General features: G+C 39.6%; 1 protein-coding gene across 1 annotated transcript; it reads left to right on the top strand.

Annotated features, from left to right (window-relative positions):
- The first annotated feature begins 9,251 nt into the window (after positions 1–9,251).
- Positions 9,252–13,270, top strand: LOC140521470 (carbohydrate sulfotransferase 4-like). The gene is made up of 2 exons (XM_072636518.1): positions 9,252–9,324; positions 12,058–13,270. Exons 1-2 carry the CDS (start codon positions 9,321–9,323, stop codon positions 13,224–13,226), a joined length of 1,173 nt encoding a protein of 390 aa, XP_072492619.1. The 5' UTR covers positions 9,252–9,320; the 3' UTR covers positions 13,227–13,270.
- Positions 13,271–15,494: the final 2,224 nt, after the last annotated feature.

The raw sequence follows: 15,494 nt of genomic DNA, 5'->3' as shown, positions 1-15,494 counted from the left end.
CAGAGATTTTTTTTTTTAAAACAACTTTTAAAAAGTTTTCAAACTGTCTATTACCTTCTCCCCTTCCCTCCCCTTTCCTCTCCTCTCCTTCCACAAAATCTTAAACCTACTGAACTCAGAAGCTCATACATTGGACAGCACTAGGCCCCTGTCTGAGGGCTCCCTTTAGGACCCTCTGGACTTAAGAGTGATTATCAATAGCAACTGTAGCGGTTTCCCTCCCAGCCAGAAGTCCTAATTTTTCTTTGCTTCATTAAAGGGGCCATCCCCTAGCTACTTCTTAAACAGGCCTATTCACTGAATGGGCATTACCTTACCCTAAGTGAGTACCTGAATAGGTACTTGACCCCTTTAGGCCAAGGTCTCCCAGTGCATCCTGGGTCATCTCCAGTCATCCTGATGAAATCTGGTCACTGGATTCAGATGGCTCTGGAGAAGTGAGGCTGGTGACCTGCACAGCCCTCCCTCACTCAAAGCAAAGTCAAGTGCAAGCCATGTCATCATTTCTCTGATGGCATGCGTGGTCTTCTTCAGCAAGGAAGGATAAACACAACAAGGGATCAATGCTAGGCAACATTTTAAAGGAACATAAGCTTCTCTTTGACGACGTTCTACCTCTCTTTCTGGTCTTCTAACTCCTGGGGCTCCCCTTTTCTTCCTTCCCAGTATCTGGTGCCTGAAATGTAATGTTCCACCCAAGTGTGTTCTTTGGGCAATATTCCAAGTTTACTTCCCATCTCTCTCCACATAGCAGATTTCTGTTAGCTCTTAGGAAGGCAGTTTAATTAAATTTATTCACATTAAACGGAGCTGTTTGCAACAGATGTTGTGGAGCGTTGAATCCTGCAGTATTTGCATTTTAAAAGAGAATGTTTGCTGGCTCACATTCTAAATAGAAGAACTCTTAGCAGTAGTTGGAAAGTATGATGAGGGTGGGGAAAACTTTCTTGGTAACCTTGAAGTCATACCCTTCTGAAGTACTATGTCACAGGACCATAGATTTAAAGCTAGAAGGGATCTTGGAGTTCTTCTGATCCAAACTCATCATCTTAAATATTGGGAAACTGAGGCAGAGAGATTCAATTAAGATCAAAGTCATAAGTGGCAGAGCTAGGATATAAACCCAGTTCTTCTGATTCTAAATCCAGTGTCATTTGGGAATAAGCATTTCTATAGCACCTACTGGGGACAGCTAGGTGATGCGGTGCCTAGAGTCAGGAAGACTCATCTTCCCTAGTTGAAACCTGACAGTTATGTACTAGCTGTGTAGTCCTGGTCAAGTCACTTAACTCTGTTTGCCTCAGTTTCCTCTTCTGTAAAATGAACTGGAGAAGGAAATGGCAAACCCATCCAGGATCTCTGCCAAGAAAACCCCAAATATGGTCCCAAAGAGGTGGACAGGACTGGAACCAGAGAACAATAATACCCACTCCATGCTACATACGCTGTGCTAAGCAGTTTTCAAATATTATCTCATTTGATCCTCACAAGAACCCTGCATGGTAAGTGCTAGGGTTATCCCTCTTTTACAGTTGAGGAAACTGAGGCGAAAAGAACTTAAATGACTTGTCCAGGACTAGATTGAACTTAGATCTTCCTTAGTCAAGGGGCAGCACTCTTATCTACCGCTTATCTACTGCATACCACCTAGCTGCCTTAGCAGGAGAATTGGAATATAAAGAATTTCAAGGGGAAAAAAGGTATTTCCCAATGGATGTCCCAAAGGTATATCAAATTCAACATGTCCAAAACAGGACTCATTATCTTTCCCCAAAAGCCTACCTATTTTCCTAACATCTCTAGTTCTACAGAGGACACCACTATCCCTCCAGTACTTAGATTGGAAACCTTACAGTCCTTACAATCCTCCTCTGCTCCACTCCAGTGAGTTTTATTGTTTTCCTCTTAAGATGTCTGTCACAAGGGTCTCCTTTCCATTCATAGAAGTACCACTCTGCTAGGTCCTCGTTCTCTCTCACCTGGACCAAGGAAAAGAGTCTCCTTGATCTCCCTGCTTATAGTTCCTCCATTGGTCTAATGTCTTTTCCTTCTCTAATCCATCTTCTCTATAGCTGCCCTGGTGATATTCTTAAAGCACAAGTCTGAGCAAACTCTCTGTGTTCCAGTGGGTCCCTGTTCTCTTAAGGATAAACTACAAACTCCTCTATTTGGAATTCAAAGCCTTAGTTGGCCTGTCTTTCCATGCTAACTGTTCCTCTTCATGCATTGGATGGTCTAGCCAAACAACCCTAGTCTTGGTCACTCATGCCTGCAATAACTCTATCTGCCTTCTAGAATATCTTTCTGTTGTTATTCAGTCTGATTCTTCTTGACCATTTGGGGTTTTCTTGGCAGAGATCCTGGAGTGGTTTGCTATTTCCTGCTCCAGCTCACTGGATAGATGAGGAAATGAGACAAGCTCCCTTCAGAGCTTCCATGCCTTCTACATGAAGGCTCCTCTGATACTCTTCCCCAATATACTATTTTCCTTTCTTCCTGTATTACTTTTACACACCCACAACTCACATATTATATTTAATATGTGTGAGTTGTCTTCCCCAACAGAATGCCAACTCTTTGAGGTCTTTTTTTGTCTTTGTGTCTTCAATGCCCAGCACATAGTAGGTATTCAATGAATTTTGATTGCTTCTAGCTACTGCTTCTAAATCTGTCCTCTTCAGTCAAACACAGCGAGTCTGATTGTGCCAAATGAACACTCCATCCCCGCTGGGTCTTCTCCTCTCTAAATATCTGAAATTCTTTCAAGCAATCATCATATGGCATAGACTCAAGTTTCTCACCATCCTGGTTACCTTCCCCTGTATGTTCCTCAACTTACTGATATCCTTCCTAAAACGTGAGTGTGCGCTGGCTAGGTGATACTGCCCTCAGCTGAAGTTCTGGATTCTAGCTATCTTAGCCCTGCTTCTATTCTGGGGCAGCCCCAGGAGATCAGCAGAACACTCTCCTGGGCCTGAAGAGCTTGGACAGGTCACAGAGAATCATAGCTTTGGAACAAGAAAGGGGCTTAGAGGGCACCTTGTTGAAGTCCCTCATTTGACAGGTGAGGAAACTGAGGACCAGAGTAGACAAGGGATTATCTGATGCTAATAAAAGCTTTGCTCATATGTGTGTAGTCTGCAGTCTTATTTCTTAGCATGTCTGCTGACAACTGGAAAAAGAGTTTAGAGACCATTCACTGTGAGCAAGAAAACACACCCTCTCCTCATTTCATTTCCTAGCCTCATATTCCCCCCTCATGTGCTTCTCTTGTTAGTCTGCAGTAACTCACCGTATACTTTTTTTCTCTCCCTCTGCAAGCCAGATCTTAGATCAGGCCAGCTCAGGCTGCCTCCCATTACAGAGAGAGGAAGATATAGCCAGGGAAGGAGGAACTCATCCCCACAAGTATCAAAAGTAGTACAATAGTGCTATGTACACGATTATTGATGAATAATACGTAAACTACATTCCGGGAAAGGCTGTATTTCAGGTAATAGGTGAGTGATACTAATAATGTCCAAGGAAGGCAATTGCACATCCCTGAAAGAAGCAAGGTATGTGTTTGCATTCCAGGCAGCACACAGGAGTGAATGTCAAGGGAAACTGTGGTCTACCCTTTGGGGAAATCTTAAGAGTAGCTCCTGAAAGTCTATTTCAGGACTTCCACTCAGGCACCTAGGCTCAGGAGAAGAAACACAAAGCAGAATAGGTGACTCGAGGTCTCAGGACCCAACTGTAACTCCACCAGAAGACCATCTGCTCTTTAAATCCCAGAGAGAACTCCACCTTGCTCTCCCAAAGGGGAGAACACTAGATCTAACCATTTCTTTTCCTTAAAAAATGAATAATATATTGTAAGAACATATTGAAAAGTGCTATAAATAAGGTGATGTGGGCTAAGATAAACTCTTAATCTTTCTATCTTTTAGTTTTGTATCCCCTTTGTCTAGACTAATACCTTGAACATATTAAACATTTCTATAAATTGTATAAGGTATTATACACCTTACACATAGTAGGTGCTTACTAGACAAATAAAGGGAGGAATATTTTAGTGCAGGTGAATCTGAGAGATATCAAAGACCTAGCTTAGAGGATACCTATAGGTTAGTATATGTTCACTATCTTTTCCTCCATTGATAATAATGTTCTCTCCACCCATCCCCTGCCTCCAACTGACTGGGCGTCAGGCAGAGCCCCTGCACATGCTCAGATGACTAGACCTCCATTGGCCATCACTTTCCCTCCCTTCAAATTACAAAACTTATTAAGCACCTACTATGTTCCAGGAACTATGCTAAGCATGGGGAATACAAAAAGAGGGTAAAAGAGAGTGTCTAACCTCAAGGAGGTCACTGTCTAATGGGAGACAACATGCAAAAAATATATATACAAAGCAAGCAACGTGGAGGGTAAATAGGAAATAATTGAAAAATGGACAGATGTAAACAATATGAAAAGATATGGCAAAGTGTATGGCATGATTATATAGTGAGGTCAGAATAAGAACAGTATATATATTTATTCAAATACTTTAGAACAATAACAAAAAATAAGTTATACAAAAAGATTTGGAAGAGGATACCATAAATAGATCATTAATGTTCTTGTGTCATAATTTGGATTATTACTATTATTTTCTTAATTAAAATGTAAATAGTTTGAATTCATAGGTTTTGCATTTTTGTACCACATTCAATTTATTTGTTGAGGGGAGGAGGGAGAGAAGGAACGCATTTATATAGTGCTATGTGCCTGGCACTGTTCTAAGCACTTTACAAATATTATCTAATTTGCTCTTCACAACAACCCTGGGAGATGGTTGCATTTATTTCCGTTTCATAAATAAGGAAACAGAAGCAGATATAGGTCACACAGCTGGGCAGTACCTGAGACTGGACTGGAACTCAAGTCTTCCTGACTCTAGGTCTGGTGCTCTATCCCTTGCACAACTGAGATTATTTAGTTTTTATTCATTTTTTAAGGAAAAGAAATGGTTAGAGCTAGTGTTCTCCCCTTTGGGAGAGCAAGGTGGAGCTCTCTCTGGGATTTAGAGAGCAGGTGGTCTTCTGGTGGAGTTACAGTTGGGTCCCGAGACCTCGAGTCATCTATTCTGCTTTGTGTTTCTTCTCCTGAGCCTAGGTGCCTGAGTGGAAGTCCTGAAATAGACGTTTAGGATGCTTCTTTCAGAGGTCCTGGGTCTCCTTAATCTGTGCCAGCTTCACACAGGAGGTACATCTCATGTAATAGAGGCCTGGCTAGGTGTTTCCATGGTTTCATGTTATAGGGATCAGATTTCTGGGAGAGTATAACAGTAGTTATAAGACAGGGCTTTACGTTTAAGTCTTTGTCAGCGCTCGCTTGTCTTTTGTATTTTAAGCAACTTTTCCCCCGTGGAGAATAAATAGCTCTCCTATATGTGGCAGGCTGAGTACTTGGGGAAACTGTAGAGTTGAGACAAAACTAAGCTTTAAATGATTTTCTCCTGGGCCCCTGAACTTAGTACAGTACTTGACACATAGTAGGTACTCAATTAATGTTTATTGACCGACTAGACTGGGTTCTGAATGTTGAGAGAGAAGAGACCTGGCTGTATGTGTTCCTTTATTCCATAGGAGATAGCTAGTGAAGAGATAGTATCTAAAGCTCTGGGAAGCTATTATCTATGGGAATTCTTTTTAATCTTAGCGCCTTTCCTCTTAGATGGTCTCAAATTTATTTATCTTTATTCTGAATTTAAGAAATAAAACAAGCAGTTCCATAACAAAATAGAATAGAAAAAAGATTACACATGAAAGTGCAAATCTATTATGCACAGCTTGCTTTTTCTTTTAAATATATAATAAGGTTATCATGTACATTTCTTTTTTTCTCTCCCTCCCCTCTCCCCATAGATGGCTACCATTAGACACAACTATGTATATGTATGTAAAACCATCCAATACATACTTCTATTCATTAGTTCTTTCTCTGGATGTAGATAGCATATACTTGGTTAGCCATTCCCCAATTAACGGGCATCCCCTCAGTTTTCAGTGTGTTGCCACCACAGAGAGCTGCTATAAATATTTTAGGACACAGACTCTTTTCCTTTTCCCCTAATCATCTTGGGAAACAAACCTCATAGTGGTATTGCTGGATTCCAATGAGTTAGTGTTCTAATCTGTCAACGTTCCCTCCATCATTTGTCTTTCCCCTTCAGTCATTTTAGCCGATCTGATGGATGTAAAATCATATCTCAAGGAAGTTTTAATTTGCATTTCTCTAATCAATAATCACTTAGAGCATCTTTTTACATGACTATAAATTGTTTTGATTTCTTCATTCAAAAACTTCCTGTTCATATCCTTTGGCCATTCATATTCTTATAGATTTGACAAAGTTCTTTATATAGTGGAGATATGAGACCTTTATCTGAGAAACTAAATTTTCCCTGTGATTTTCTGCTTTCCTTCTGATCTTGGCTGTATTAGTTTTATTTGTACAGAAACTTTTTAATTTAATGGAATCAAAACTGTCCACTTTATGTCCTACCGTGTTCTCTCTCTTGTTTTTTGATAAACTTCACCAATTCATAAGCCTGATAAATAATATGTTCCACGTTCTTCAAATTTTCTTGCAATATCTCCCTTTATAGCTAAGTCAAAAAAAATTTTTTTTTTTTTACCAAATAATGAATTTTTATTGCAAAAACTAAAATCTTTACACTTGTCAAACACAATGTTACTGTAGTTCATTTGCTGGTGTAAATTGTATGTCTACTGTGTTCCACCAAAATACCTTTCTATTTCTTAGCCAATACTAGATAGTTTTGATAATTACAATAGTTTGATAAAAACATAACAAAGTTTAAGATCTGGTCTTGCTAAGCCTCCTTACTTTACTTTTTTTTCACTATTTCCTTTGATACTCTTGACCTTTTGTTTTTCCAAATGAATTGTCATTTCTAAAATTCAGTAAAATAATTTTTGGTAGTTTATTTGGGATGGTATTGAATATATAGATTAATTTAGGTAAAACTGTTATTTTGTTATATTTGTCCTACTTACTCATGAAAAACTAATATTTCTCCATTTATTTAAATCTGATTTTATTTGGATAGAAAGTTTTTTTAAAAAAAATAATTTTGCTCGTATACTGCCTGGGTTTATTTTGGCAGGTGTACTCCCAGATATTTTATACTGTCTAAGTGATTTTAAATGGGGCATCTGTTACCATCTCTTCTTGCAGAATGTTGTTGGTGATACATATGGGAGTGCTAATGATTTATGTGCCTTGACTTCATATATCCTGCTACTTTGCTAAAATTATTAACTGTTTCCACTAACTTTTTAGTTGAATCTCTAGAATTTTTCAAGTATATCGTCATAAAGATAGCTTTAGTAACTCATTACCTATTCTGATCCTCTCTGTTTTTTTTTTTTCTTGTCTTACTGGTATTGCTAGGGTTTCCAGTACACTACTGAATAACACTGGTGACAGGGGGCATCTTCGTTTCACTGCTGATCTTACTTCTAGCTTGTCCCCGTCAAATCACAAATATTGCTTGCTGATGGTTTTAGATAAATGCTTTTTATCAACTTAAGGAAAAATCCATTTATACATATACTTCCAAGTGTATTTTTTAATAGAAATGAGTGTTGTACTTTTTCAAAAGCTTTTTCTGCATTATATGATTTTGTTACTATTACTGATACAAGCAGTTATAGTAATAGTTTTCCTTTTGTTAAACCACCCTGCATTCTTGGTATAAAACCCACTTGGTCACTTTAACATATTGCCATAATCTCCTATTTAGAATTTTATTAGGATTTTTGCTTCCATATTCATTAATGAAATTGGTCGATAGTTTTCTTTTTCAGTTTTTTACTCTTCCTGGCTTAGGTATCAGCATATGTTTATTTCATAAAAGGAACTTGGTAGGATCCCTTTTTTGCCTATTTTTCCAAATAAATTATTTAATATTGGAATGAGTCGTGCTTTAAAGGTTTCATAGAAGTCACTTGTAAATCCATCTGGTCCAGGGACTTTTTTCTTAAGAGACTCATTTATGGCCTGTTCAATTTATTTTTTTAAAATAGGTATATTTAGATATTCTATTTCCTCTTCTGCTAGTCTAGGCAGTTTATATTGTTGTAAATATTCTTACATTATGCTTAAATTGTTAAATTTCTTGGCATACAATTGGGCAAAATAATTTCTAGTAATTGCTTTGATTTCTTCTGTGTAAGTAGTTATGTTAATCCTTTTCATTTTTAGTGCTAGTGATTTGGTTTTCTTTTCTCTTTTTTGATCATATTAACCAATGGTTTATGGGTTTTTTTAAATTAAAAATCAACCTCTAGTTTTATTAATTCAATGGTTTTCTTATGTTCAGTTTTATTAATCTCATCTTTAATTTTTAGGATTTCCAATTTGTTTAACTGGGGATTTTTAATATTCTTTTTATAGTTTTTTAAGTTGCATACTTAGCTCACTGGTTTCTTTTTCTAATTTATTGATGTAAGCGTTTAGAGATATAAATTTCCCCTAATTACTGCTTTTGCTGCATCCCATAGGTTTTGATATGTTTTTAAATTATTATCATTGTCTTTAATGCAGTTATTTAGGGTTATTGTTTCTATGATTGGTTCTTTAGCTGACTCATTCTTTAGGATTAAGTTGTTTAGTCTCCAATTAGTTTTTATTCTGTGTTCTAGGGTTTCTTATTAAATATAATTTTTGTTGCATTGGGATCTGAAAAGGATACATTTAATAATTCCATTTTTCCACTCTAAAATGTTTATGCCCTAATATATGGTCAATCTTTGTGAAGTTGTGTTCTTTCTATTCCTATTTTGTTCTCTCCAGATATCTATCATATGTAGCAGATCTATTCACTTCTTTGACTTCTTCCTTATTTATTTTTTGGTTAGATTTATCTGGTTCTAAGAGGGAGAGAACTGAAGTCTCTCACTATCATAGTACTGCTGTCTGTTTCCACCTGTAATTCATTTAACTTTTCTTTAAAAAATTTAGATGCTATGGTATTTGGTGCATATAGGCTTAGTATTAATATTATTTCATTGCTGATGGTATTTTTTTTATCATAACATACTTTTCCTGTTTATCTTTTTAAATTAAATCTGGTTTAGCTTAACTTTGTCTGAGAATGTGACTGCTACTCCTGCTTTTTCTACATCAGCTGAAGCATAAGAAATTCTACTCCTGCCCTTTATTTTAACTCTTTGTGTATCTCTCATTTTTAGATGTGTTGTTTCTAAACAACATACTGTGGAATTCTGATTTTTAATCGATTCTGCCGTCCATTCTGTTTTATGGGTGAGTCCATCCCATTCACATTCAAAGTTATCATTATTAGTTATGCATTTCCCTATATTCTATTTCTTCACTATTGTCCTTCTCAGCCTCTCTTTTTACCGTATCCCTCCTCACATGTCTAGTTTACTTCTAACACTACCTCTCTAATCCATACCTTTTAAAAGAATCCCTCCCTTATCTTCTCCCCTCACCCTCTTCTTTCTTGATAAATTTAGAAGATTTTTATTCACATACATACATATATATGTATATATATATATATATATATATATATATATATATATATATATATATATATACATATATATATATTTTTCCTCCCCTCATTAAGCCAGGTCTGATGAGAGCGTCCTCCCCCAGCCTGTGTCTTTGTATCACTTCTTGCTTTCATGCCTCATCTGTATGAGATAATTGCTCCTTTTTACTTTTTCCTACCCAGTTTTATTTTTTAGAATCACCTCATCATACTCATCGCAGCCCCAACCTTTCTTTCAAACACTCAGATAATGATGACTACCTTAAGAATACGGATAACATTTTTATATGTAAGAAGTAAACATGTTGTTTCACCTTACAGAGTCCCTTATCACCGGTCTTTAATGTTTACCTTATATTTATCTTGGACTTTATATGTCAAATTTTCCTTTGAGTTCTGGTCTTTTTGTCACAAATGCCTGAAAGTCTTTGAGTTTGTTAAATGTCCATTTTTTTTCCAGTCAAGATTATACTCAGCTTTGCTGAGTAAGCTATTTTTGGTTGTGATGCCAGTTCTCTTGCCCTTCAAAATATAATGTTTATTATTGTTAGTGTAGAAGCAGCTAGGTTTTCTGTAATCTTGACTATAGCTTCTCAGTATTTAAATTTTTTCTTGTTGCTTGTCATATTTTCTCCTTAACCTGGAAGCTTTGAAACTTAACTATGATACATATTCCTGTTAAGTTTTCAGTCTGGGCTCACTTTCAGGTGGGGAGCAGTGGATTTCTTTTCTATTTCTATTTTACCTTCTTGTTTGAGAACTTCAGAGCAAGTTTTCTAAATAATTTCTTATAAAATTGTATGAAAGTTCTTTTTTTAGTCATAATTTACAGACAGTTCATTAATTCTTATATTGTCTCTCTTTGATCTGTTCCCCAGATCAGATCCCAGATCAGTTTTTCTCATGAGATGTTTCACATTCTCTTCTATTTTTTCATTCTTTTGATTTTGTTTTGGTATTTTGTGGTATCTTGTAACATCATTTGCTTCCCCTTGCCCCATTCTAGGTTTTCAAGGAGTTATTTTCTTCCTTAGGGTCTCTCTTTTTCCAATTGGTTGATTCCCTTTTCTCAATCGTCTTGATTTTCTTGAGTTGTTCTCTTCCCCTCCGCTCCCAATTTTCCCTCAATCTCTCTTATTTGACTTTTTAAGTGCTTTTAAAGTTCTTCCAGGGAGTCTTTTTGGGCTTGTGACTGTTTGATGCTTCTCTCTGGGGTAGGAATGGTTTTGTTTTTTTTTTATTTCACTATTTTACTCTGAATATGAACTCAGATCTTTTCTATCCCCATAGTAGATGTCTACATTTGGGTTCTTTCTCCTCTGCTTATTCATTGTAATCAGGTTCTAGTCGTGAGGTGAAGGTAATGGTCCCCCAGAACTCAGGTTCTTCTTACTGTTATTTTCTGAACTCTGTCTCAGGCAGTTCTCTCTACTCCTGAGGGATGGCTGGGGTCCCCAACCATGCTGTCTCACAAATGCTTTTGCTCCCTCTGGCCCCTTCAAACTTTAGCTCTTCTCTGTGCCCTGAAATGGAAACCAAGGAATCCACTTTCTTGTAGGTGCCCACAGCCAGCAGGATAACCCCTACCCATGCTACCACCATACTGACTGGGAGTATGCTAGCTCCTTCTCATCCATAGACACAGTCTGGGACTCTGTCTGGTCTGCACAGCTCATGCCTGGCATCCTGAGCCAGTGGAACATCCTTCCCCTACTCAGCTATTCGGTCTCCACACTGTGAGGTGAAAGTTCCTGTGGCTGAGCTTCAGTGGAGTTGTTTGTACTTCACTCAGACCAAACCTCCACCCTGGAGGTCGAGTCTTTCCTGAGGGCCTCTCAAGCTGTCTTAGGAGGACATGTGTCTTACCCTGACTTTGTTTATCTTTGGCACTCTACATTCACTTTGACATGTTGTTCTGTCTTGTTTATGGAGGAAATGTGGTGAGCCTGGAACTTTTCTGACCTACTCCACCATCTTCCCAGAATCCTCTCCCTATTCCCAGTTGATCCTGTGCTATCTTGTTTGTACATATTGGGTAGCATGTCATCTGCCCCATGAGACTCTGTACTCCTTGAGAGCTGAGATTTTTTGTTTTCTTCATTTCTTTGTATCTCTAGCATTTTGCACAGTGCCTGGCACATAGTAGCTACTTTTAAAACACTAGTGTATTGACTTATAGCTATGATTAAGACTGTGAGTGGAAAATGGGGTTAGGATTCACTTCTCTGTATGAGTTTAAGTGATGAGGTCAAAGGGACTGAGCCCTGGGACTTCTTCACATCTCCTAGGAGGTAGGAGGTGACTGGGGAAGGGAAGTGGTAGTGAGGTGGAATTGTGTTTAACCATTGTTGGGCCAAGTGAATCATGGCAAAGTAGCAGTTGGTAGCAGGTGGTTTAGGGATGGTTGGCTAGAAGGGAGATGTGGCAGCACATGGATGGCCAGCAGTCTCATGCTGTCTATTTTTTGTCCCCAACAGGCTACCAACTTGCTTCCTTCACAATGTTTTGGGTTAACAAAGCAAGACTGTCAGTCCTCCTAGTGCTGCCATCTCTAGCTTTCCTGTTTTGGCAGCAGTTTTACATCCCTCATCAATGCCCTAGTCAACCAGAAAAGTCAAGCCCTGTGCATGTGTTGATCCTGTCCTCTTGGCGCTCAGGATCTTCCTTTGTGGGCCAGCTCTTCAGCCAGCATCCAGACGTCTTTTACCTGATGGAGCCAGCCTGGCACGTGTGGACAACTCTCTCCTCTGGTAGTGCTGGGCAGTTGCAGATGGCTGTGAGAGACCTGATTCGTTCAGTTTTCCTCTGTGACATGACTGTCTTTGATGCCTACATGGCCCAGGGCCCAAGGAAACAGTCCAGCCTCTTCATGTGGGACACTAGCAGGGCACTGTGTTCTCCACCTGCATGTCATCTCTTTAACAGGAAGGCCATCATCCGTTCAGCTGACTGTAAGATCCTATGTGGCAAGCAGCCCTTCAACATGATAGAAGAAGCCTGTAAGTCCTACAGTCATGTGGTACTCAAGGAGGTGCGCTTCTTCAACCTGAAGACCCTCCAGCCACTTCTGACTGACCCCTCCCTCAACCTACACATCATCCACCTTGTCCGAGACCCCCGGGCTGTGTTCCGATCTCGGCAAAACACAAAAGGGAACCTGAAGTATGACAACCATATTGTCATGGGGAGCCAAAGGAATAAAATGAAGGATGTGGACCAGCCTTACTACTTGATGAAAGCTATCTGCCAAAGCCAACAGGAGATCTACAATGCAGCACAGTTGTTACCAGTCTCCCTAAGAGACCGCTACCTCCTAATACGTTATGAGGACTTGGTGCAGGACCCACTGACCCAAACCTCCAAATTGTATGAATTTGTAGGGTTACACTTCCTGCCTCAGCTCCAAATCTGGGTGCATAACATCACACGGGGCAAGGGCATGGGAGGGCATGCCTTTGATACAAACTCTAGGAATGCCCAACGTGTTGCCCAGGCCTGGCGTTGGTCCTTACCACATGACCAGGTAGTCCAATTACAGAAAATTTGTAAAGATGCCATGAAAGTGATGGGCTACCTTCCTGTATTTTCTGAGAAAGACCAGAGAAGTTTATCAATGAAACTTCTATCCACTCTTGAGATCCCCTAAAGTTGGCAACCAGATGAATTGAGTGATGGTCTGGTTTTGTACAATGGCCATGGTCAGCTGAATGCTTTTGGGTCTAATTATGTTTCTCTGTGGGTATACATGTGAACATGCTGTTGGATGTGACTGCAAAGATCACTGTCCTTCCTGGCTCTGTGATTTGACACTGGCTATCCCCCCCCCCACCTTGTGTGGAATACTCCCCTCTTCACCTCTGCCTCTGAGCATCCCTGAGGCTCTTCACAATATGTCAAGCATCACTTTCTGAGGGAGGTCCCTCCTGATACTGCAAGCAATTAGTACCTTCCCCTCTAAGGACACCTTGTATCTGCTTTGCAGGTATATAGAGTATATAGGTGTGTGTGTGTGTGTGTGTGTGTGTGTGTGTGTGTGTGTGTGTGTGTGTGTGTGTGTGTGTGTGTGTATGTATCCCAGCTTTCTCACAGATGAGTTTCAGTATCTACAGCAAGAGTATATTCCCTGCTCAGAGTCTTAGGGGGGCCTCCTGAAAAATTGGGGTGATTCCCTAATGCCATCAACTCAATAACTCCCATAGTACATTTTTTCCCATCCATTATATGCACCAAGATTATGAGATGAAAATCGTTTTAGTCAGCCAGCTTCAAGAAGTTTTCACTATTGCTGTTTAGTCATATCCAATCTATAAGGCCCCATTTGGAGTTTTCTTAGCAATGATATTTACAAAGGTGAAACAGTAGGAATAATTGGTCAAGTCTGTGAGCTACTGTTGCCTCCCCTTAACCCCCCCATATATTTAGAGGGCAGGGGAAAGTGGGCTCAGGCTTAGAAAGCATATGTGACCAAGGGGTGACAAGGCTCCTGATTGCTGGAGGTCCTTTGCCCACATTTGTGCAGTGTTCAAGAAGTTCCCCTTAGGCATAGTGAAGTCCTTTGCTGGGCTCCTTGTGGGGCCATAAATCTCTCTCCATTCTGTCCTTGGCTTCCAGGGCAGACATTCCTATCCACTGATTCAGGGATTGAGCTGGGCCCCAGTGGGTGGCCAAACTGCTCCCAGTCCTTCTAGCTTGCCTACAAAGGCCCCCCTGCAGTCAAAGTATTGTGGTGCAGAGGAGATCTAGGCCAAGGCTAAAGCCTGAGCCTCTTTTTTCCTTTTCCTGCCTCCACCTTGGTTCTTCCTCAGAGACTCTGCTGAAATGCCAGGCTTGCTACCATTTCTCCAATAACTCTGCTTCTCAACTAGTGTGATAATTTACAGAGAATCACCAGGGCATGGCCAACTTTGCCCACACTGTCTGAATGGGATTCTGATGCAAGGTCACTGCAGTTCCCAGAGCTTTTAGTCCTTAGTCTGAAACCTATGACTGAAAATGATTGATTGGACATTTTGTTGGATGACTAGAACCTAAGCAGAGGTTGGGCTCTCTGCCTCACTGCATCAGTGTCCATTCTGATTTATTCTCTGGCTTCTCTGTGTCTCAGGGACATTTTAGATTCCTAGAAACATCTGGCAACAAAATATGAAGATTACATTATACTCTCTATGGCTAGACAGGCATTGGGAGGGGAAGCCTGGAAAGAGCTATCTTTTTCTTGGATTTTCCTTCATCCTGGTTCTTCTGCTCAGAGATGCCTGAAAAAACCAAAGACTCTTCAGTCTCTCCCTTCTGTGGCTCAACTCAAAGGTGCACAGAAATGCCATGCTTGCTCTAACCTCCCAAACCTAGACTCTCACATACTCTCTCACTTCTGAGATGTCTTCCTCCCTTTATAATAGTAAATAAATTTAAAAAAAAAAGCTACTATTTATGTAGTGTCTAGTATTGTGCCAGGCAGTGTGCCAAGGGCTTTGCAATTTCTGTCTAGTTTGACACAACCACTGTAGGAGTTAGATGCTATTATTATCCTCACCTTGCAGATAAGGAAACTGAGGCAAACACAGCTCATGAGTGTCTGAGGCCTCTTTTGAAGTCTCTTCCTGACTGCAGACCCAGCATTCCATCCTTTCTGGCACCCAGCTGCCCCAACAATTTAAACATACTGCTTTGGGCCATGTTGCTGTCCCACACAGGATGACTTTGACTGATTCAAGGAAGTATGTGGGAGCTATTCAAACTCAAGTTCTGGGTGTCTGCTTCAATCCAAAGATTTCAGAGCTGAAATGGGGAGATTTTAACCCCACCTTTACATATCTAATGTAAAAACATTTCCCATAATAAGCTTGCAAAGAATTCCCATTCTAAATTTTAGTATTTCTTGCTCAACATTGAGCTTAGCATCCCATTGAAGGAG

The sequence above is a fragment of the Notamacropus eugenii genome, chromosome 1 (assembly GCF_028372415.1).
Source record: "Notamacropus eugenii isolate mMacEug1 chromosome 1, mMacEug1.pri_v2, whole genome shotgun sequence".
In the NCBI taxonomy this organism is placed as follows: Eukaryota; Metazoa; Chordata; class Mammalia; order Diprotodontia; family Macropodidae; genus Notamacropus; species Notamacropus eugenii.
The sequence above is the reverse complement of the archived record's forward strand: the minus strand, read 5'-3'. Positions and strand labels throughout refer to the sequence as shown.